Source organism: Anguilla anguilla, chromosome 5 (genome assembly GCF_013347855.1).
Source record: "Anguilla anguilla isolate fAngAng1 chromosome 5, fAngAng1.pri, whole genome shotgun sequence".
Classification (NCBI taxonomy): Eukaryota; Metazoa; Chordata; class Actinopteri; order Anguilliformes; family Anguillidae; genus Anguilla; species Anguilla anguilla.
The window spans coordinates 10,045,126-10,065,846 of NC_049205.1; the positions used below are offsets into that span (position 1 = coordinate 10,045,126).

General features: G+C 43.1%; 1 protein-coding gene across 3 annotated transcripts in view; it reads right to left on the reverse strand.

Annotated features, from left to right (window-relative positions):
* Positions 1 to 3,988: 3,988 nt before the first annotated feature.
* Positions 3,989 to 20,721, reverse strand: part of stox2a (storkhead box 2a) — a 78,494-nt gene continuing 61,761 nt past the window's right edge. For all 3 annotated transcript variants that reach the window (XM_035418901.1, XM_035418902.1, XM_035418903.1), the window contains exons 3-4: positions 15,302 to 17,618; positions 3,989 to 8,287 (exon numbers count right to left, since the gene is read on the reverse strand). In XM_035418901.1, the coding sequence (XP_035274792.1) occupies positions 8,086 to 8,287; positions 15,302 to 17,618 (2,519 nt within the window). In that variant the 3' untranslated portion in view covers positions 3,989 to 8,085. The remainder of the gene's footprint in view (positions 8,288 to 15,301; positions 17,619 to 20,721) is intronic.

Genomic DNA, 20,721 nt, shown 5'->3' on the forward strand with positions numbered 1-20,721 from the left:
GTTTTAAAAAATGGCTGCTCGGGGCTTTACTCTCTGAAGTTATGCGGCTAACTCAGTAATCCTGCTTTGAGGAACAGACTCCTGGTCCTTCTGATCCCAACCCACTGCCCAGAATAAAATGGCAGCTGTGTCTAGTGGTTCTTTGTCCCAATCCATACTTTTCAGATAGTGTTCCCCAGGGAAGGAGGGTTCTAGTCGGCCGGGTTTACCCCAAGACATACCAACGCCTCTTGTGGTTTGGTTTGATCAGTTGCAATGTAAAAAATATATATATTAATGGTGGATACCATGGGCAACGGCAGGGATTTTTTGACCCATGGAACTCACCCCCATAATATAACTTCCACAATATAGTTAAATCATTGTTTATAGGGTGTATACTGCGTACGAGTCACACTGTATGGGTGTGTTGTATGTGACTGCATCCCTGCTGTTATATAGGCTACACTGTGCTCTACGCATGCTGAACAGGCCGATATACAATTTTCCACAGAAGCATCACTGACAGAAGAGTTCATTAATATTTAGCCGTAATTACCAAGTGTTTTTACACTTATTTGAGACAGAAATAAAGATATTTTTATGCTTCCAACGCGGGACAGGACCTTTCTTTTGGTTTCGGTTGTTCAGTTCCTTTTCAGCCTACATCTAACAGAGCGTAACTGTAGTCTGGACAACAAGCACCACAACTAAACTATTGCTCAAGCAATAAGTATCGACTACGGTATCCAGTTAATCATGCGCACACTTTCATGGTCATCATGGTCACACTTTCCTAGGAAGGTGTCTTGAAACAATGAGTCGGTTAATTGTTTTATCGCCCAGTTTGGAAGCTAGAACTCGTGAGAAGTTGTCTTTTTTTTAAAAAAAAAAAAAAAAAAAAAAAAAACTCAGGGAAACAATCCAACGAACTGTTGCCGGGTTCACGAAAGTGAATGAGTCACGATAGTAAAGTTTAAGGAACAGTTCAGGAGTTAAATAGTTCAGTTTTGGGGTCAATTTACAATTACGGCGGGATTATTGTTTTAACCATAATAAAAATGTTTTCTATTTGCGCAGTAATTATTTACTAGCCTTTATGCACCATTGATGACATCAAAAAGCTACTCTATTAAGAAAAGGTGGACAATTGCGCCTCCAAGTGCGTATGTAGAGGAACAAGTTCAGGAAAAGACCCTACTCTTGTCTTCTCTGTTATACTTTAGCACATTTACTTGCTGGAATAAAATACTTCAGAACTACAGAAAGTAAGGAAAAACATTTACCGTTGTAAATTGGTGATAAACTAAAATTCTCAGCACAAGATGTGACATTATACGCTACGAGATCGTTGGTTTAAATCGGGACAGTTTCATAAAATGTTTTTATTTCAGATATTCCTGATTACAAAATTGTCATAAAAAGTTGCTTTTCTGAAAGAAACATTTTACATTGCAACCTTAAATGTTTATCCTTCTTATTATTATTTTTAAATTATTACGTCTCAAATCAAACTTGTTAATAATTTTTAAAAAAAGCATTATGCTCACGACAGATTTATGATGTGTCATGCATTACAAAATCGTGGTTTCTCACTGGAGTTTGCCCCCTTTTAATCAGCGATGATGATGCAACATTTTCCACCGATAGTCATGCAAGATTTACGATGGAGCAAATTTTCTTCTGACAAATGCAGACGTCTTTGGTTCACCAATAACGTCACTTAAGCAGCTTGAAAAAGAACTTGATGTATCATGAGACATTTACAGACACGTGCAAAGTGGGAAAAAGGCTTCCAATCACTGATTCTGGATTAGCATTTTCCTTTTACAGTTTTAGCCAAAAGAAAGTTCTGGTTTCAGTTACTGGCAGCCACGATGATCTGCAATCAACTGTTTAGAACCCAGATATAGGAGGTAACTACCTAAACTCCACATGCACCTTAATAAAAATTATTTTTAGGTTCACTTGAGTGTTACCTGTGCATTTACACCTGTTAGGTTCATTATAAAACCATTGTGTTTGGAAACAAAACTGGTACATTTACTCCCTTAAAATGTTATTCAGTAAAACCATGTTTATAAAATTATGATAATCTATCATATTTCTCCTGTGTGCAGTATTAGCCATGCATGTGGTTAAACAATACAATTCAGACAGGCTGCAATGTACATCACTTAAGAAATCAAATTTATAGTACCTTGAATAAATGAATCTCATATTTCATAAAATTACAGAATTATTGATGATCTTCAACTTCCTGCAGGAAATGAAAACAACTTCTAGATTTTATTTTGGTTACACCACATAACCGTGGCTAATATGCACTGAATGATCTATGCTGGAATTATGCAGCATTTGCCTGGTATTTGTTTTTGTAACTGGATAAAATAGGTTCACATTCACACACACAGCGACAGTAGAGTCAGAAATGTGACAGCTGGGAAGAGGATCCTGATATTGACTTTGCCAGCCTCTATAAGACCCACCTCATTTTATCACAACCAGAACACAGACAGCATGGGTGTATCCACAGTACTACTCCTCCCCAAAAAAGTCAACAACACTTTAATGTTCCACCAGTTGACACTGCATATGCACATAATGTACTTTATTCTTTTTTTTTTTGTTGGTGAAAACAAATTGAGTTTTCAGTTTGCAAAATAATTATTTGATATGTGTTTCATCAACATTATTTATAGATTAAAAACAGTAGCATATTAACACCTGCATTAATATTGGTATATTCACACATTAGACTATATTCATATACATTATTCACAGGTGTATGGCATAGCATTTGGTAATTATATACCTCCTCTGTCAACATGACAATGAATAATGACTCGTAGTCAGAGTACCCAGTGGTGCATAAATCACCTAGACTCCCCTCGGGCAAAGGGAGGCATAGAAACCTGCCAGTGTATTGTTGGTTTATAAAACAAAATATCGTGGGGGGGGGGGGGGGCGGTGGTGGTAAAATAATGGATACAGATATGGGAATGTGCTCTCCATATATTCGTGCCATAAAATACAGCAATACGTACGCGTGAACCTTAAAACCAGCAAACCACACTTACAGTACAATGGCAAACTATAGTTAGCTGACAGCTCCCCCTGTGAGGGCACATGAGGTACTGCTGTTTTCTGCTCCCCCCTGGTGGAGACCGATCAGAGAAAGGTGACGTCTTCTTCCTGTCCTTTTCAACCGATCAGGTGGTACGTTGACGTCGCTCTCCACTCCAGTCACCAGATGGAGCGCTGCGTCTTCATTGGATGCTGGAGACACATTCATAAAACATGCCTGCTCTCGTTTATGCTCTCCTGTATTCTTGCTGCAAATCACTGTTGTTTGTGATAAAAAAGTATTATCAAATATGCTACCAAATAAATAAATAATTCGACAAAATAAAATCATTTAGAAAAATGTTGCAGTGCAAACATATGACAACAGGCAAATCGCACCCGGTTTAAATGGAGAATTCATACACGCGCGCGCGCGCACACACGCACACAAATAATTATTTCTGGTAAATGCCTGTCTGTTCAGGGTGCACATTTGTATGTTATTCTTACATTTAAAAAAAAAAACATGTTACGGGAGATTATCACTTCTACTGGCTGATTTTTAAAGCTTGAGATCTTGCAGCAAAGGGGTATTGTGAACAATCTCAACATTGCCGCGATGAAGATTTACAGCCCACACACATGTACACATGCACAGTCAGACTCAGTGTAGACTGTCAGCCTAAAATGGGGGGGGGGGGACTATTTCTATTTGGTTCACTCAATATGGATGTAAATTCCCAGCAAATTGAAGCGAATAGTCTGCACTTTGACCTCATATTCATTGTTTCATTTGAAATCCAGTATGCTGGAAAACAGAGCCAAAAAACTAATATTTTCTCACTGTTCGACTGTCTGTCTATATGTATTTTTTAAAATCTCACAGTCATCCAAAATAAGTGAGATTGACTCAGGTCAAATCAACCACAACATTTAAAACATATAACCAAACATGTTATTTTATTGTCTTAAAAAGTAAGTTACACAACCCTCCAAACAGGTATATCACATACACTACAACAACAGTAAACACCATTACTACACAAGTAGGGACTTTCAAATATTATAGACATTACAAAAGATCCCTCATCTGTTTTATTTTTCCTTTAACTTTATTGTACTAAGCATGACAGATCAACGTCCTTTACAGTATGATACACGGTCACGATTAAAAACAATGTTATTAGACGCCATTATAAATCCATTATGTTAAGGGAAGACGTTTCATGGACTGTCATTATTTCTTATGAAATATTTTACAATATAAACAGGGCATCCTTCTGGATGGACTTTACAGCAACCAGAGAGCAGGCATTTCAGTGCAAACATGTTTCTAATGTACAAGGCAGTCTTGGATGCAGTACTCCCTTTAAACTTTCAGAAGCAATGAAAATACAAAACAAAATGAATAAACTTAGAATCCATTCTGTTTCCCAAAAATAAAAAATAAAATAAAATAAAATAAAATAAAAAAACAGTAAAAAACCTACCAAAAAAAGGTCTGTTTTAGCAGGGACTTGGACAGAGTGCTCCTAGTTAGATAGGAAGTCATTCCTTTTCTTATGGCATTTCCATTTAAAATAAGGAATAATAATAAAAACAAACAAAGCAAGGTGTGTTGATTGACACCTGTATAGACATAGGCTGGTGGGATTTATGTAGGAATGGGTTGCTCATCTCAGCTTGTCAATGCTATACATCTCCCATAGTAGCTCTTCCAGGGCTTCTGGATTTGTTAGGCGATTTCAAAATTTAACTTTGCCCAAAGCGAGTGTCTAACAGAGAGCTGTTGGCAGCAAGATTCCTCTCAGTGTTGAGAGCAACAGGGTGGTTTGAACTCAACATTTTATCATGAAATCTGATGATAGTTATGTAGATCAGGAAAGGTTCTTTTTTTTTTAAAATCTAACATAAAATATGATACTTTGATAACTTGTTGAATGTATGAGATTGGTTCAAATGTCCCCATGGTCAAAAGGAAGTTACTTGCAGGTGATAGGTGGAATCATTCTGTCAGTTTTTTAAAAGATGTGAATGTATGACTTTACCTTGAAGCATAAATCATGAAGTTGTAACTAAACTGGGAAAACTGTCAACACTTGCTTATCAATTCAAATTTCCAAGCTTTTTCTCCAATTCTATTTTTAACAGATGTTACAGGTTCACTTTCCTCACAAAGAGCACAAAGAGCAGAAACATGCCTTCCATCTCTATTTATGAGCAAATACAGAAAGCAGCTGCAGACATTCTTAACTGAAATTGACAAAAATCGGAAATGATGGGGTCAAAAAAGTTTTATGAATCCAGGTCACACATACTGATGTAATTTGAATATTATGACATGGAGCAAAGAAGTTTTCAATATGATGGGACCAGAGGCGGGGGGAAAATGTGAGCCCCAATGTCAAGTTTTTTCAAATTACGGGATGGAAGAACATCAAATCGAGCCAGAGAAATAAATTCCCTGGTTAGAATTCAAAAAATGATTCAACAATCAGTGGCTGCAATAAACTGGAAAAAATACTCTCAGCAAAAAAAAAAAAATGTATGTGCAAGATGTGATAAGTCCTGTCTTTTAAATGCAGAATGTGTCCTGTCCCCTTCAAACTGTCCACTGCTTTGTGTCAAACATTCACAGAAGACAGGCTGCTGTTTCAGAGAGCTTCACAGGAGAACGTGTAATGATGAAGTTTTAGTCTTTTGCCAACACACAAGACAAGCTGTGGAGGTAGTTGTGTGAGTGTGCGAGAGTGTATGTGTGCGTGTGTGTGTGTGTTTGTGTGTGAGCATGTGTGTGTGGGTGTGTGTGTGTGCGTGCATGTGTGTGTATGTTTGTGGCTGCATGTACTTACATGTTGCTAAGCAAGAAAAAAAGATGACTACAAAAGCTGCAAAGCTTTGAACTGGTTCTAGGAATGGAGTAACAATAGTTGTATATGTGTTCTAAAGCCACTTGGTGTCCATGTAAATGATAGCACCAGGAAATGTGAAATCTGCTCATCACCTGAAAAAAAAACAATCTGCTGTATTCACCACTATGGTCAGTAAAATGAAACAGAATATAGTGTTATCTCAGGTTTAAAAAAAACACACACACACACTTGTGCATTGGGCCAAAATGATTTTTTTTCCACTTGCAATTTGCTACAATCACACGACTCCACCTTTATTCTAGATTCTAGCCAGAGAGCAGACAGTGCATCTCCCCTTGCAACTGCAGTGCAGTCTGCCACATTTCCACCAACACAGCTGCTCTTCATTTCAATAGCCAGTTGACGACCATATAAAATTGCATGGGGTACTAAACTGAAGAAAAAAAAAATCAGTATGTTTCACTGTAAAGAATGACACAACAGCTTGAAGAGGTGATGCGTGGGACATGTAGTATATATATGAAAAACGAACAGCAGTACTGGCACCTAGAGAATTACTTTCAGGGTAGTTGTCCAAAAACCTCTGTGCGCACCCTGGTACTTAATAGCGCTCCCAAAACTGATTCCTTCAAAGGGCACCAAATGTGGTTTGCAGACCCCTAGCTGGGGGTGATGAGACCACAGATATGGGTTTGACATGCAGATGTAGATCAATGGTGAGGCTCAGTTTATCTTTCAGCATTTCCAGGCCCAGCCCAGTGGCCCATCAAACAGCCTTAAGAATTTCAGAACCGTCTAAATTAAATGACACCACTGACATGAAAACAAATCCTCTGTGGCAAGTTGATGTGTGTGTGTGTCCCTCCCCCCCACCCAAAAAATAAATAAATAAAAATTCATACTATACCCATACAAAACGAAATGTTTGTATATGATGTAATGTATATGAGTTTTTTTGGAACCCATTTCATTTGACCCAACTTAAATCAAGTAACGCAGAAAAAAAACATGGACAGCAGCAACTGGGATAACTTCAGATTTTGCCGACTTTCAATTACTGAGCGCGTGCAGCCCAACATCAGCACACCTGTCACCTGACCAGCGGTCTCTCCACTACACATCTCGAGCCACTAACCCAGAAACAGCGACAGACACGTGGACCCAACTGCTACACAGTTTTACTGAGCAACTAGTGATGACCTGAGATTTTAACACAAGATAGGACTCGAAAAAGAGTAAGTGGAACTTCAACTTGACGTCAGGTCACAAACAAGCAACTGCTATTTTATTACCTGGATAAAAGAAATATGAGATGGTTTTCGGTCCATAATAAAACACTTAACCGGAGATGAGAGTGTTAAAACAGTACACGGACAAATCTAAAATAAAGAATAAAAATAAGAATTTGGTCATTTCCACATAATCAGTTTCCAGATTAGGAAATTACTTTCGTACATTATTAAGGGATTTCTCATTGAAGGAATCTTTCTTACATAAATCTCAATAACTTGTGGACACAAGAATCGTTTCTTAAAGAGAAGAATAAAATACATTCTTAAATAGCAATCTTATAATGAGAAAATGTCTTTTGGTAAGTGTACCAAAAAATAATGCTTTGTTTTAATTTACTCAGGAATAGGGAGACATTGGATAACCATATATATTTTACTCACTGTCTTTAAAGTAAGGATCTAACTTTTAGCTTTTCTATTATTTTTTCCATATTCTTTCCAAAGCTGTGTATTCACATCCAAAATTTCAGACCCAAAAATTGTAACCACAAATTTGCCCGTCACAGAAAAAGTTCTCCTAATCAAATCAGATTAATTATAATGCCATAACAGATCATTTTCACTTTTTACCATTTTTCTCTAAGACAAGACTTAATTAAAAAAAAAAACAAATTTAAAAAATATTTGAAATAAGGAAAAACAAAACAACAAAAAATAGTGTTTGAGTCACATAAGACAAATATTTTTCATTTTTTTTAAAGAAGTTTCTCAATCTGAGGGTAGTAATCTCACAATGAGGAAAAAAAGGATATCCATTAAAATTTTTGTTTGCGACGTGGAAACAGTCTCTGTGTTAGGGGGGGCGGAGTCAGTCCTGCTGTAGTGTAGGGTTGTGGGCGTGTCCAGGGGGGGAAAGGGGGAGGGGGAAGCCGCTGTCAGACGCTCGTGATGGAAGCTAAACAGTTGGGCGATTTTTGCAGTTTCTCTGGTTGCGAGGTGGGGGGCTCCGCGATGCTGCGGAAGCTGAAGGGGGGGCCGCTGCTGGTGGTGCCCATGTGGCCGGGGCTCAGGGCAGGGTTCTGCCGTCTATTGCTCTCCACGATGCTGGAGGTGTTGGAGGCCAGGCTCTCACGTGTGCTGCGCATGGGGGCAAAGAGAGAGAGAGAGAGAGTGAGTGAGTGACAGAAGAGAAGGGGGGTGAGGCGAAGAGAGAGAGAGAGAGAGTGTGACAGGAGAGAAAGAAGAGAAAGAGCAAGAATGCACGATGAGGAAAAGTGTGTGTGTGTGTGTGAGAGAGAGAGAGAGAGAGAGAGAGACAGAGGGACAAGAGAGAAAAAGACAAGAGAGAGAGAGAGAATGAGAAACAGAGGGAGAGAAATGAGAGTGGAAAAGGAAAAAGAAAAATATTCAACATTTTATTTTTATGTATAAATTTTCTACAATTTGTAGCAGGTTTCCTGTATTTAAGAGAAATTCCTTGATTAGATTGCTCACATACGTCTTATCCAAAGATTTCCAGACAACTGCAACAGTTATTTTATTTGAGGCATTTTGTTTGCCCCACTCCAGGTTGGGAATTAAAACTTTAAACTTGATGTCTCCCAAGATTAAAGATTCAGAATACTGATACCACATAACTGCACAGTGATCTCTGGGTTCCAAATTCACATCAATTAGAACTGGTCTCACACAGTTCCAAATAACTCATTTCCCTAACTCAGCACGCATGCATTTTCTCCATGTACATTGTTTATCCAGTCCATACGCATCCGTGATCTCCACATATCTCCACCCCAGCAATACTTGCCAGCATGGTTTGATTTTCAATCTGCATATCTCCCTCCTCACAGTGTAGCTTTCCTTTCCTCACATACAGTTAGGTGAACATTGTTCACACTAAAGAGCAGACAGTAAAACCTCCTAGCCAATCAGAAAAGGATTCTAACACTAGAAAGGACTCTTCACACTTATAAATCTCATCAGTTATACTGCAGTAACTTCAAAATCATTCGGTCAGCCTAAAATCTAATTTAAAGTGAGAGCAATATTGATGCATTTGCGGAAACTGCAATGACATCATCGCTAATGTGATGACTCATCCAGGAAATAGAGGACTGAGTGAGCGAGTGTGTGCGCGCGTGTGTGTACGCGTGCTAAAATTAGAAGACTTTGGCAAGTTGTTTCAGCCTAATAATTCATATGCACAAACCTCAAAACTCTCATTGAGATAATGAGCTATATGTGCTTTCATCTAATCAGCATCTCCCACACAGCCAATCTGCTTTGTATTAGAATGACCATGAAACAAACAGAGACCCCCACTGAAACCCATTCAGGTCACTGTTCCATGACCAGTTTGACACCACTGAGCCCCGCCCACAACTCCCCTAGCTCCCCCCCACACACACACACACATACACGCATACACAAAGACACACACATACCCACACACACAAACACGCACACACACACAAGCACACACATGCACACACACCTGTTACCATGGTGACAGACTGAGGTACTTCCATTTGTTCTGAATGACTGCTAGAAATTAAGACAATGTTGTCAATTTGGGTGATTCCCCAGAAGAATTGTTTTAAAAAATATAGCATCATATTGATGCTTACATATACAAGCAGACAGACTGGATGGTTTTTAAAAAAAAAATTAAGTAATCTAGAGAGTGACATGCATCATATTTTTGCACTTAAAAATGCCAAACAAATGAAAAAAACATGTCAAAAAATTGCCTAAATTGTCCCTTCAACCAACAACCCAGCACCTAGCCCCTAGCATGTCTGAAAAGTATGTCCTGGTGACTTCATATGTATATGTGTGTGTGTGTGTATGTGTCTGGACCCATCCACAGTAAACAAAGAGAAAAAGCAGCAACAGCAATAGCAACAATTAAGTTGCATCAGACAGGGTATGAAGGTAAAAGGGTCAACATCTAAACTGCTAACTGTGCAGGATTTCTTTGTTGCACGGACGTTTCAGGATGGGGACAGATTCAGCTGCCGTGAGCTGAAGACACTCCACCCCCCTTACAGAATTTTAAATACATCCAGCTCTCCGTTGACCTACCTGGTTAAATAAAGGCATCATGAATTGACAGAAAAACAGAGATGATCACATTGAGTAACCCTGTAGTAACCCATTGGAGGGGGGAGTAGCCATGAGTATTAAATTCCACTGTGAGATTATACATCTGCATGGGAAATGGTGAGAGGTAACGGGTGAGGGTCTGAACAGTAAATTTCTGATTTCACACACAAGTGCTGAACGAGATCTGCAGACATTTTTTCTAGACCATAAAGGAAGGAGAGCATCTGAATGCAGAGAATGTTGTTCATCTTACTCCCATACCAGTCAGCAATGACTAATGATGACTAACTTTTATTCAGCAACTTGAAACCTAAGAAATATAGGTCCTATATGGATTGCTGAATTAGTGCTATCTAACTGTTTTTTTTTTCTCGGCATGAATAACATAAATGGTGATTTAAAGAAGGATCACTCAGTGGCTAAAACCTAACCATTTATTGTATCTGTTGATCTGCTTCACATTAAATTAATCCAACTTTAACAAAAATAAAGATCTAATTTTATATCAATTGATCACAATCTCTTTGCTATAATAATCCAAACAAATTAAATATTAATCAATTTTGAATTCATTTAACTTCTATATTTTATAATCTGTCATTCAGAAACAGGTTTAATTAAATTAGTCAACAGTACATTTTTAAGTGAAGTTCTCTGATTTCCAATGAGGATTTGTGCTGAAATGATATACATCCACATATATTTATATGTCCATATAAATCTGGTTTTGATCAGACCTCCAGTTTGTCTTCTCATTTGAAGCTTGTGCTCGTACCGATAAATCCACAAGAGATGACAGGAAGCTACAGTACATACTGTACCATTTATATTAAACAGAAAATCTTTCTCAAAACCTCATGCACTGCACTTCCATTCTTTTTTTGACTGCAATGATTAAATGCATCCACATCCGGATCTAAGTGGACAGGACTGTCACAACATGTTGGCAAAATACAGCGCGTTTTGGAAGAAGGAAAATTTCCAAAAGTTCCACAAAGAAGATAAAACGTCTCAGCAGTTGAAGCATGTGGATCTAAACCTCATTATGATCCCTGAGGCTGAAACTCGGGTGTTGTCATCCTGTCCGAGAGCAAAATAAGTTTGCTTAAGATGACCGCTGCTCAAGAGAACGTTCATCTGTACGTGTGCGAACCAGCTGAAGCGCCTGGGGCGTACATACACAGTGCTAGAAGAACGCAAACACATTTCTAAAAGGCGAATCAGTAGAGGGCTTTTTGCATGAACAAGAAAACGTGACTTCTTCAGAGGAATGCGACTTGACTAATGCACATTAAAAGCGCTCTGGACGTATAACAGAGACAATCTAAGCCAATCTCATCTCAGCCAGAGCAAGATCATCCAAAAAAGATCATTCAAACCCAAATTTGCCCTAATATACATTTATATTGCTTTTTAAAGTTGCCACTGACGAAAATAAATAGTATGGCCTTCCCGGCAAGAAGTAAAAATTACAGCAAAGATGGCAGTTTTCAAAAAACCCATTTGAATTTAGTGATTCTTTGTCTAATAAGCAGCACTGCTACTTCAATGTATAGATTTCAGTTTATCCTGAACGTGGTTCAGACAACAGTGCTATAGAGGACATTTAACTTCAAGGCTCCCTACAGTGAACCCTACACCCTGACACAGTACTCAGTTAATACACTAGCATAGCATGACCAGGTACAATGAATCTATATCATTGTATTTAGTAAAATATCAATATGTAATAAATTACAAGAATCCTAAAGTTGTCTGTTAATTTTTGCAAACCACTTTTTTATTCAAAATGCTTAAATGTATAATTTATGAACTATGGAGATATATGCAAACCATTGTACTTTGTAGACCCCCAACAGTTCCTGGACTCCACTTTGAATCTCCTGCCTTACTGATGATCACTCTTTCCCTACATCATCACCAGCTACGCATTCAGTCATCCACCCAGTTGGTGGCGCTGGTTAACATACTTGTAATGTAACAGCCTGGATTTTACTAAAGAACAAAAAGAAGGAGAAAACAGGAATCTTCTGAAAACACTGCACTTGCATCACTGCTCACTCCCAAAACCCTTAGACATACAAACCTTAGCCCCCCAAAAAAAAAAAAAAAAACGAAAATGGGTGATTTTCCATTTGTCCATGTATTGAAAAATACATGTGTAAAATGGGATTTATTGGACACAAACAAACATGCTGTCACACACACTAGTGAAGGGGTCTCCATTGCTCAGGCAGTGTTTTAATGCCCAAATACCACCAGCTAAACCACTGATATCTGTGTTTGATTTCTGCCTGTGGGTGGCCTGTGAAGGCCATGGGCTGATGTAACTTGGAGAGAGCAGGGTGTAAAGCTTGTCCCAAACCAAGCTCAATCACAGTTTGCCAAGTTTTGTGTGTGTACAGTACATGTGCATTTGTGTGTGTGTGTGTATCTGGTGGGATTATCTGTGTTTGCATACAGTTTTATGTTGTATGTTTTTTTATGTGCTTGTGAGTATGTATTAGGGTTTACAACATTCCCTTGCTCAAAATGCCACAACACATGCATATACGCAAAAGTGGGAAGTGGCGGGTGGTTATTATATTTAATATATTTTGTAGAATTATCATATAATGGGAACTGTATAGCCATTAAGATCACCCACAGGAACTTTAGTTACCAACACTCTTTTGTCAGGGCTGTTGGATAGGACTTATCAATAATAGATAAAATTAGGAAATTCACAGGACACAGAGAAAATACAGGAGAAAGAGACATAATTTTTGGTTGAAATACAGCACGTTCAAGTTATTACGGGTCTACCGTATTAAAGTTACTGTGTGTTCATGTGTACATGCATGCACATGCATTTGTGTACAAGTGTGTACTGTACATAAGTGTTTTAGACAGTGTGTGTGTGTATGACAGAGATAAAAATTGGGGGTTGCTTCAGTCAACATGAACTGTAGACCCTCCCTGCCTGACTGGTACTACAGCAATTGCGTACCAGCCCTCTAGGGCACCTGGCCACAGTGTGTTCATTCTTTGATGACAGACTACAGGGCACATTGCTACACGAAAACCCAGTGCCACTGTGGGAAAAGCCACCCAGCAGGATTTAGTTATGACCAGATGAAGGTCTTCTCCTTCACCACTGCACCCAGCTGCAGAGACGGGCATTTAATTGAGAGTATCGGAGGAGAAGAGAAGAGAATCATGGGTAATGTTTTGGGCATGAAAACTGGACAGACCATGAACAGGCAGCAAAGCAGGGAGAATCATTCCAGCACAAAGAGGCACACAAACACAGGGGACACACACACAGGAGGTCGAAATGATGCATGTAAAAACAATACTTCTTTTAATAGGTAGCAATTTAAAATACACCAACAAAAGCAAACAAAAAAATATGAACAAAAAACAAAATGGACAAATTCACAGCCAGACAAAAAAAATGGGAAAGGAATATTAATTACAAATGAACACATCTGAGTTTCATACATTTTCAGAGCACATCTCTTTCTCAAAATTGCTGCAATTTTATGTATTTATTTTTCTATTAATTTATTCAGCAGCAGAGATGGGAGGGTTAGGTTTGGGATAGTTTTCCCCACAATTGCCAAACTCGTATCCCATGTTCCTTCGCCTCCTTTCTCTACCTTAGACGTGAGCCATAGAAGCCTTGGGTTCTCCCCTGCATCTTCAACAAAACCAACCAGGGCACACAGACAAACAGCCTGGAGCTTGGAGGCCATTTTAGGGGACATTGCCCCATCTGATGCCTTTTTTAGTAGGGCGAGGGTGGAAGGATGTGAGGGTAGAATTGGTTGGCGGTGCAGTCAGGGGCCACCACAGTGCACACCTTGCACGGGGGGGTGTGTTAAAATATGCACAGAATATCATCACGTTGAAACGTGAACACCACATCGCCATCACTGAGAGTGCCATGCTACGGAGCCCACATCTGCTTTTGTTTAAGGTTTTATGGTACATGTGCCGCCTGTTGCTCTCCTTTTCCTTTTGGAAAAGGGAGAAATTGCATTGCTGTAAATTCAAACATTTACAACTGCCTGAAATTGTGCAAATCTGAATTTCAGTCAAAAACACACCATGCAGCAATGGGACAATATGAATGAAAACACTCAGAATCAAGTTTCTGTAAAAAAAAAAAAAAAATAAAAAAAAGCAAGTATAATTTGCTCGTATATGGTTTGAACCAATTATAATGGAATACAAATCTAAAATAAAAAATGTAAACAAATAATTGTTTCATAATAAAAAAAAACAACAAAATGAATATTGACAATCTTACGGTGATAGATGAAAGTGGTTATCTTGGGATTGTCATATGGGGTGGCAAATCTGTTTTTAAAAGACCACTTCCTTTTGAGTTCAAGCACCAAAATAGAATTCCTTGTATCACAACCACTCTGGGTTTGCACTACACGTAAGGTAATAACCTTACACGACACAGAGGCAAGACAAGGATGTGATGGACTTTTTAGAAAACACTTTTCTGTGGAGGAGTTTCCTCCAAACCTGAGAGACTGATTTCAGTATGTTTATGTAAAACAAACATATATATGTCACCCCCACGGTAACATTACCCTCCCTAATCCACAGAACTATCCTCTGGAACATGGACACCCCCTTACCGTCTTCCGTCAACCATCTTTAAACTACACCGCAACGGTGGCGGGAGCTAAGCCTTACCGTGGAGAGTTATATCACCTGTCTCACATACAGCCTTACTGTGGAGAGTTAAATCACCTGTCTCACATACAGCCTTACCGTGGAGAGTTAAATCACCTGTCTCACATACAGCCTTACCGTGGAGAGTTAAATCACCTGTCTCACATACAGCCTGACCGTGGAGAGTTATATCACCTGTCTCACATACAGCCTGACCGTGGAGAGATATATCACCTGTCTCACATACAGCCTTACTGTGGAGAGTTATATCACCTGTCTCACATATAGCCTTACTGTGGAGAGTTAAATCACCTGTCTCACATACAGCCTTACCGTGGAGAGTCATATCACCTGTCTCACATACAGCCTTACCGTGGAGAGTTAAATCCACTATCCACCGTGACGCTGCTGCTGTCCATGCTGTCCAGGCGGGCCGAGTGGGCAGACTTTTGGCTGCTGTTGTTCTCGCCCTCCTTGGGGCTGAGGAGGGTGAGGTTGCTCTCAAACTTGCGCTGCAGGTCCCTCTCCTTCTCCCGCTCCAGCAGCCACTGCATGGTCCCGCCCCCCTCCCGCACTTTGCCCTCGTCCGCCGTGGCCTTCCGCGCCGCCTCCTCCGAGTCGTCGTCGTCCGACACGTTGTAGTAGTCGAAGGCGGCCTCGGCGGCCCCCGGGGTCGCCTCGGAGCCGGGCGTGGCCGAGGCGCCGGTGGGCGCCGCGGGGGCCGGCTCCGGGCAGTCCGGGGCCTCCGCCGACTTGGGGTGCGGGGACTTGCGCAGCGTCCCCGACTTGGAGTGACCACTCTCCACGTAGCCCATGGCGGCCATGGGGGGGGGCTTGAACAAAGTATCTTTGCTAAATATTTCCTTCCGCTTGTCCGCGCTGCCCCCCCCGCCAGGGTCGGTGTTGTGTTGGTGTATCAAACGTCCGTTGGGCATGGGCTCCGGCGTCTGGCTCGCCACCAGGGGGCTGACACCGTTCTGTCCCTTAGCTGCGTCGTCTTTGTACTCCATCGGGTGTGGGGACGTCAGGAGAGGGGTCTTCCGGTCGGACGGAGACCCCTTCCTGACGCCGTCCGATGAGGTCAAAGTGTCGTGGTCAGTCTTTCCCAGGGGCGAAGGGGCGGTGAGGATTGTTTCGTTGGACGTATTGCACTGAAAGTAGTCATCAGCCGTGGCCTTCGGCGAGCAGGACTTCAAGTCGCTGTAGGCCGGCAGGCTGTCCCGGCTCTTGTTCTTTTCGAGCGGACTGCAGATCCGGAGGTCCTCGAGGGGCCCCTTCCCGATGTCAGGCACGCACACCTCAGAGTTGAATTTAGCAGCGGAGAACATGATTCGCGAATAGTGGGGTGCCTTAGCAGCCCTAAGCGTCCCGTCATCAGTGTAGTAACGGCTCCGGTCGTCGGGGCTGTGGTCGAAGTCCTCGGACGTGCCCCCGGCCGAAGCGGGCCCCCCGAGCGGGCCCTTGGAGTTTTCCATGGAGCGCGACCTCTCTTTGGCCTTGTCCGACCTCTCGTTGCGCGACTTGCGGTCCTGCGTGTGGCTGTGGCTGCGGTGAACCTTGGAGTGGGACGTTCCCCGGGAGGGCTCTGGGAAGGGCATCTCCGTCCGCCTCTTAGCCAGCTCCCCCGAGACGTCCCACTCGGGCGTGACGGGGAAGTGGGACTCCACGATGTTGGGGTTGCTGTGGACCAGGTAGCTCCCCCTGCTGCGCTCCACCGAGAACATGCCGTCCCGCGTCGTCCGGGCCAGGGTGGCGGCCATGTGGAAGCCGTAGTCCCGCTCGGCCGCCGCGTCCAGGTTGGAGCCCTCCGAGGGGTCGCCCCGGGACGCCCGCGTCTTGCTGTGCGAGCGCGGCTTCCCGTGCGGCTTCCGGTGGCCCCGGCTCCTCCGGCTGCGGCCGCTGTGCTGCGCCGAGGACCCCGCCTTGCTCCTCTGGGCCTTCTCCTCCTCCAGCCGCTTCATCACCGCCGTGTGCCGCATCACGTTCTCCACCGTCAGGTCCGGGTTGATCCGCCGGATGATCTCCATCTCCACCTCCCGGGGAATGGCGGCGGGCGTGTCCTCGTCGCGGAGCGGCCACTCCTCCGGGGGGAACTGGGCCGAGAAGTTGGCCAGCTGCTTGGCCTTGTCCTTCTTGAAGCTCAGCCGGAACAGCTTCAGGCCGAACTTCTTGGCCTGCTTCTCGCCGCTCACCCCTTCCTTGCGCTTGGTGAGCGTGTCCGTCTTGTAGGAGAAGTTAGCGGTGCTCTTGCTCTTCTCCGTGTTGGCGGCGGCAGCGGGGGCGGCCTGGTGGAGGGAGGTCACCGGAGGCGGGGTCGGGTAGGGGGGTTCCTTCAGCTCTTTGGGAGACTTCCTCTGGAGGGTGGAGGTGTGGCCGCTGTGCAGGTCGTCCCGGTAGGAGTTGTAGGAGTCGCAGTGGTTCTTGTGGTGCGGCCTGTCCCGCACGCAGCCGGAGGCGGAGGGCGTGATGGTGCCGGACTGCGGGGAGGTGCACTGCTGCTGCTGCCGGTCGGCCGGTATCCGCTCGTCCAGGTGGTACCACTTGCTGTTGGTCCGGATGAGGGAGGGCGTGATGAAGTACGTTTGGGGCGTGACGATGAAGTACCCCTCCGGCGTCGGGTAGATCTTCCTCTCCCGGACCAGCATGCTCAGCGTGTGCCGGAGGATCTCCGGACTCGGCGTTGGAACACCTGAGGGTGTGCGGAAGAACTAAGTCAAAATAGAACGCACCGGACATTTTTCACACAAGAGTATCTTTGGCTTCATCTCATGCATTGTATTTTAAAAGAAACAATAAACAGTTCATACATATTAGGCTGTCATATGTATGCATACAGACCTGCATAGCATAACTGTACTTATTTTTACATTTTTGAGTAACCAAAAGCAGCAGCCGATTCTGTGGCCCTCCTTGAGCAACAGGCTGCAGTTCTCCAATCACAGAGCTCCACACATTACCTCACGTTACATCACCACGGCCTCTTGCCCACTCCTGGCACACTCGCTCCGAGGCACGCTGGCTACCGTGGAAACCCTGCGGCCTTAGCCGTTCCACAAACAATTTCAAACAGGCACCGTCTGGCCAGCTAATGGTCCTAATTCTCTCTCTGTTTCAAGTAGCCTTGCAAGGTGCAGAGCTCTCCCTCCTTTAATGAGCTGGGACAGCCCAAAAGAGCTTTTGTTTATTTACAAAAGTGCATGTTAAGGTTATTTCACTGCAGGATGAAGGAGAGGAGTAGTGAAACAGTCAGCACTTTCAGTTCAGAAAAAGAAAATTGTGAGCACCATTGACATAAAATACATATTACATAGCATTAAAGCCAAATACAAAGAAATGAACATGAAAAGGTTCATTTTTAAAGATACGCCGGGACTAATGGATTAATCTTTGCTTAGCAGGTTGTGGACGTCTGGTTCTCGCCCTCCACGTACCCTCATTGCATCAGCCATCTTAGTCAGTCGAGAGTCAGGAGCGAGCGCGTGCACGTGCGCGAGCGCGTAGCGTAGCGCGGCGCGCCGTGAGAGCACACAAGCATGCAAACCTTTAGCGGTGACGCCGCGTGTCACAGGCTCAACTGACACGGGGGCCCTCGCTTAATGTTTCTGTCACGCTGTGGTGATGATGTCACCTGGCCGTAATATTCCAGCCAGGAAATGTATCCCGCTGCCTCGCTTTGGAATCTCTCCCGCAAGGATTTACTAACTTTCGTTGTGTGGGTGGGTGGAAGGTGGAAGGTGATGGTGGGGAGGGGTGGGAGGTATTTAAATCTGTCCTCACCCACCTCGAAACCCTTTTTTTACCTCATCAGTTGGGACACACACACAGAAATACGCATGTGCGAGGGTAATACACCAGATAAGCTGAAAACTGGCAAGGGTTAAGTCTTGCCTGCCATTACATCATACTGAGTTAGTTGCCATACCAACATGACGCAACTGTGAGACTTCTTTTTTCTCTCTCATGCACTCACCCTCTCTCTCTCTCTTTCTCTCTCTCTCTCTCGAAAGAGCAGAGTTCTGTTTTTTGACTGCACCCGGTCTCCTCCGTGCCGTGATCGTGCAGTGCGGCACGAAAGGAGAAATCGAACCAGTCGGGGGAAACCCCCCCCGGTGCGGGTCCACGTCTCGGACACGCTGCCCCCCCCCAGAGTCTGCACGGTCCGCTCGGGTCCGCCCAGGTCCACAGACAGGCTGGGCTGAGAGCACTCCAGTGAAGCCAGTCACTGCATCAAAGAAGCGACGGAGACCCTCAACCTTCACACGGCCAGGGTGGATTAACAAAAAAAAAAAAAAAAAAAAGGAGAAAAAGCCAACGTGGTACTTTGCCTCCCGGGATGTAACCTGCTGGGAGCCGCTGGGAGGTAATGGGATTCAGATTCCCGCCCAGTTTTTATGGAGGAGAAAGTCAACGTCGGCCGGTTGCCCCTTTGATCAATATTTCATTGGCGGCTCGTCCTCCCTGTCCTTCAGTTCCCCCTGCCAGCCCCCGCACCCCGCCCACCTCGCCGCCCCTCTCCTCGGCTCTCCGAAGGCACTGAAAGCAGCCACGGCCGTGCCCCTCTCACCCAAATAACTCAACTGACACTGATAACAGAGGACCCATCGCTGGGTGACTTATTACTTAAACGTGCCCGAAAGTAAGAGGCTGCCTAACAGGATCAGCGTTTCGTTTTGCCCTGTTGTGCTAATCCATCCGACGCTGGTCCTCCGCTCTCTCGCGGGGTTTCCCAGCCCTGGAAGCAGGGGCGAGGGGAGAGGCGGGGGGGGGGGGGGGGGGGGGGTGGGGGGGGGGCCCTTGCTCTGTTATGACTCGGTATCGGTGTCACTGAAGTGGTTTTTTTAAAAAACTTCAGGGCTCCAAATACTGTCTGTATTTTATCAACATGGGAGGTAGGAGTATTGTGTTGCTATATTACTACTCTGCAATACAAGTTTATGTTTTCTCATTTCAAGGTAATTGATCTTAAGAGTATATGCATCTGTCTTGTGTATGAATACACAAAGAAAGTGATTAAAAATTATTTTTCCAAGTGATTTCTTGGAAAAAGAGTAAACTGGTTCCCCAACGCAAGACATTTTTGTATTAATTGCACTTTTTTTAACAACTAAAAAACTTGAAACAAGAATATAGCTGCAAGCTATATTAAGGGGGCCAAGAACTGTTTGCAGTAGCGTCACCAAGTGGCCAATCAAGACCAAAATCGCTCAGCCTCCATTTTGAGTACCCCTCAATTAAAGTGCAAAGTATAGTAAAACCCAACCTGGCAGTTTTGCCACAAAGGCAAAACAAAATTGCGGAAGAAAAATAATAATAACACTAAGGAATACAATAGGGTGTCTCCAGCGATGCCTGGTCCCCTAAAAATGTGTCCCCTTTTGCTATGTGTGGTGTAAAACATATGACCTTTATGGAACACTTTTATTAATGCTATACATTCATATATCTTATCATTTTATTATTGCATTCAGGCAGCATGGACAGCTGCTATGACAACATGTATCGAGATTAAAATCTGTTAATTACAAGAATCTGTGACATAGGTAGCCAAATGCCATTTCATTTATGCACCATAATAAAACTGTCCACAAGCACGCAATAGGCGTGGATTTATGCATTCTATAATTTCCTTCTAAAGTGCCCCCACACACTGGCATTGGCTGAGGAAATATGAAGGTCACAGGAATATATGAAAATATCAGATTTTTCAAAAAATTACACGATTTACACTGGCGGTGTGAGGAGGGAGATTCTTAGGATTTTGTACTCCTAATGCTTTTAAATAAAGTCACAGA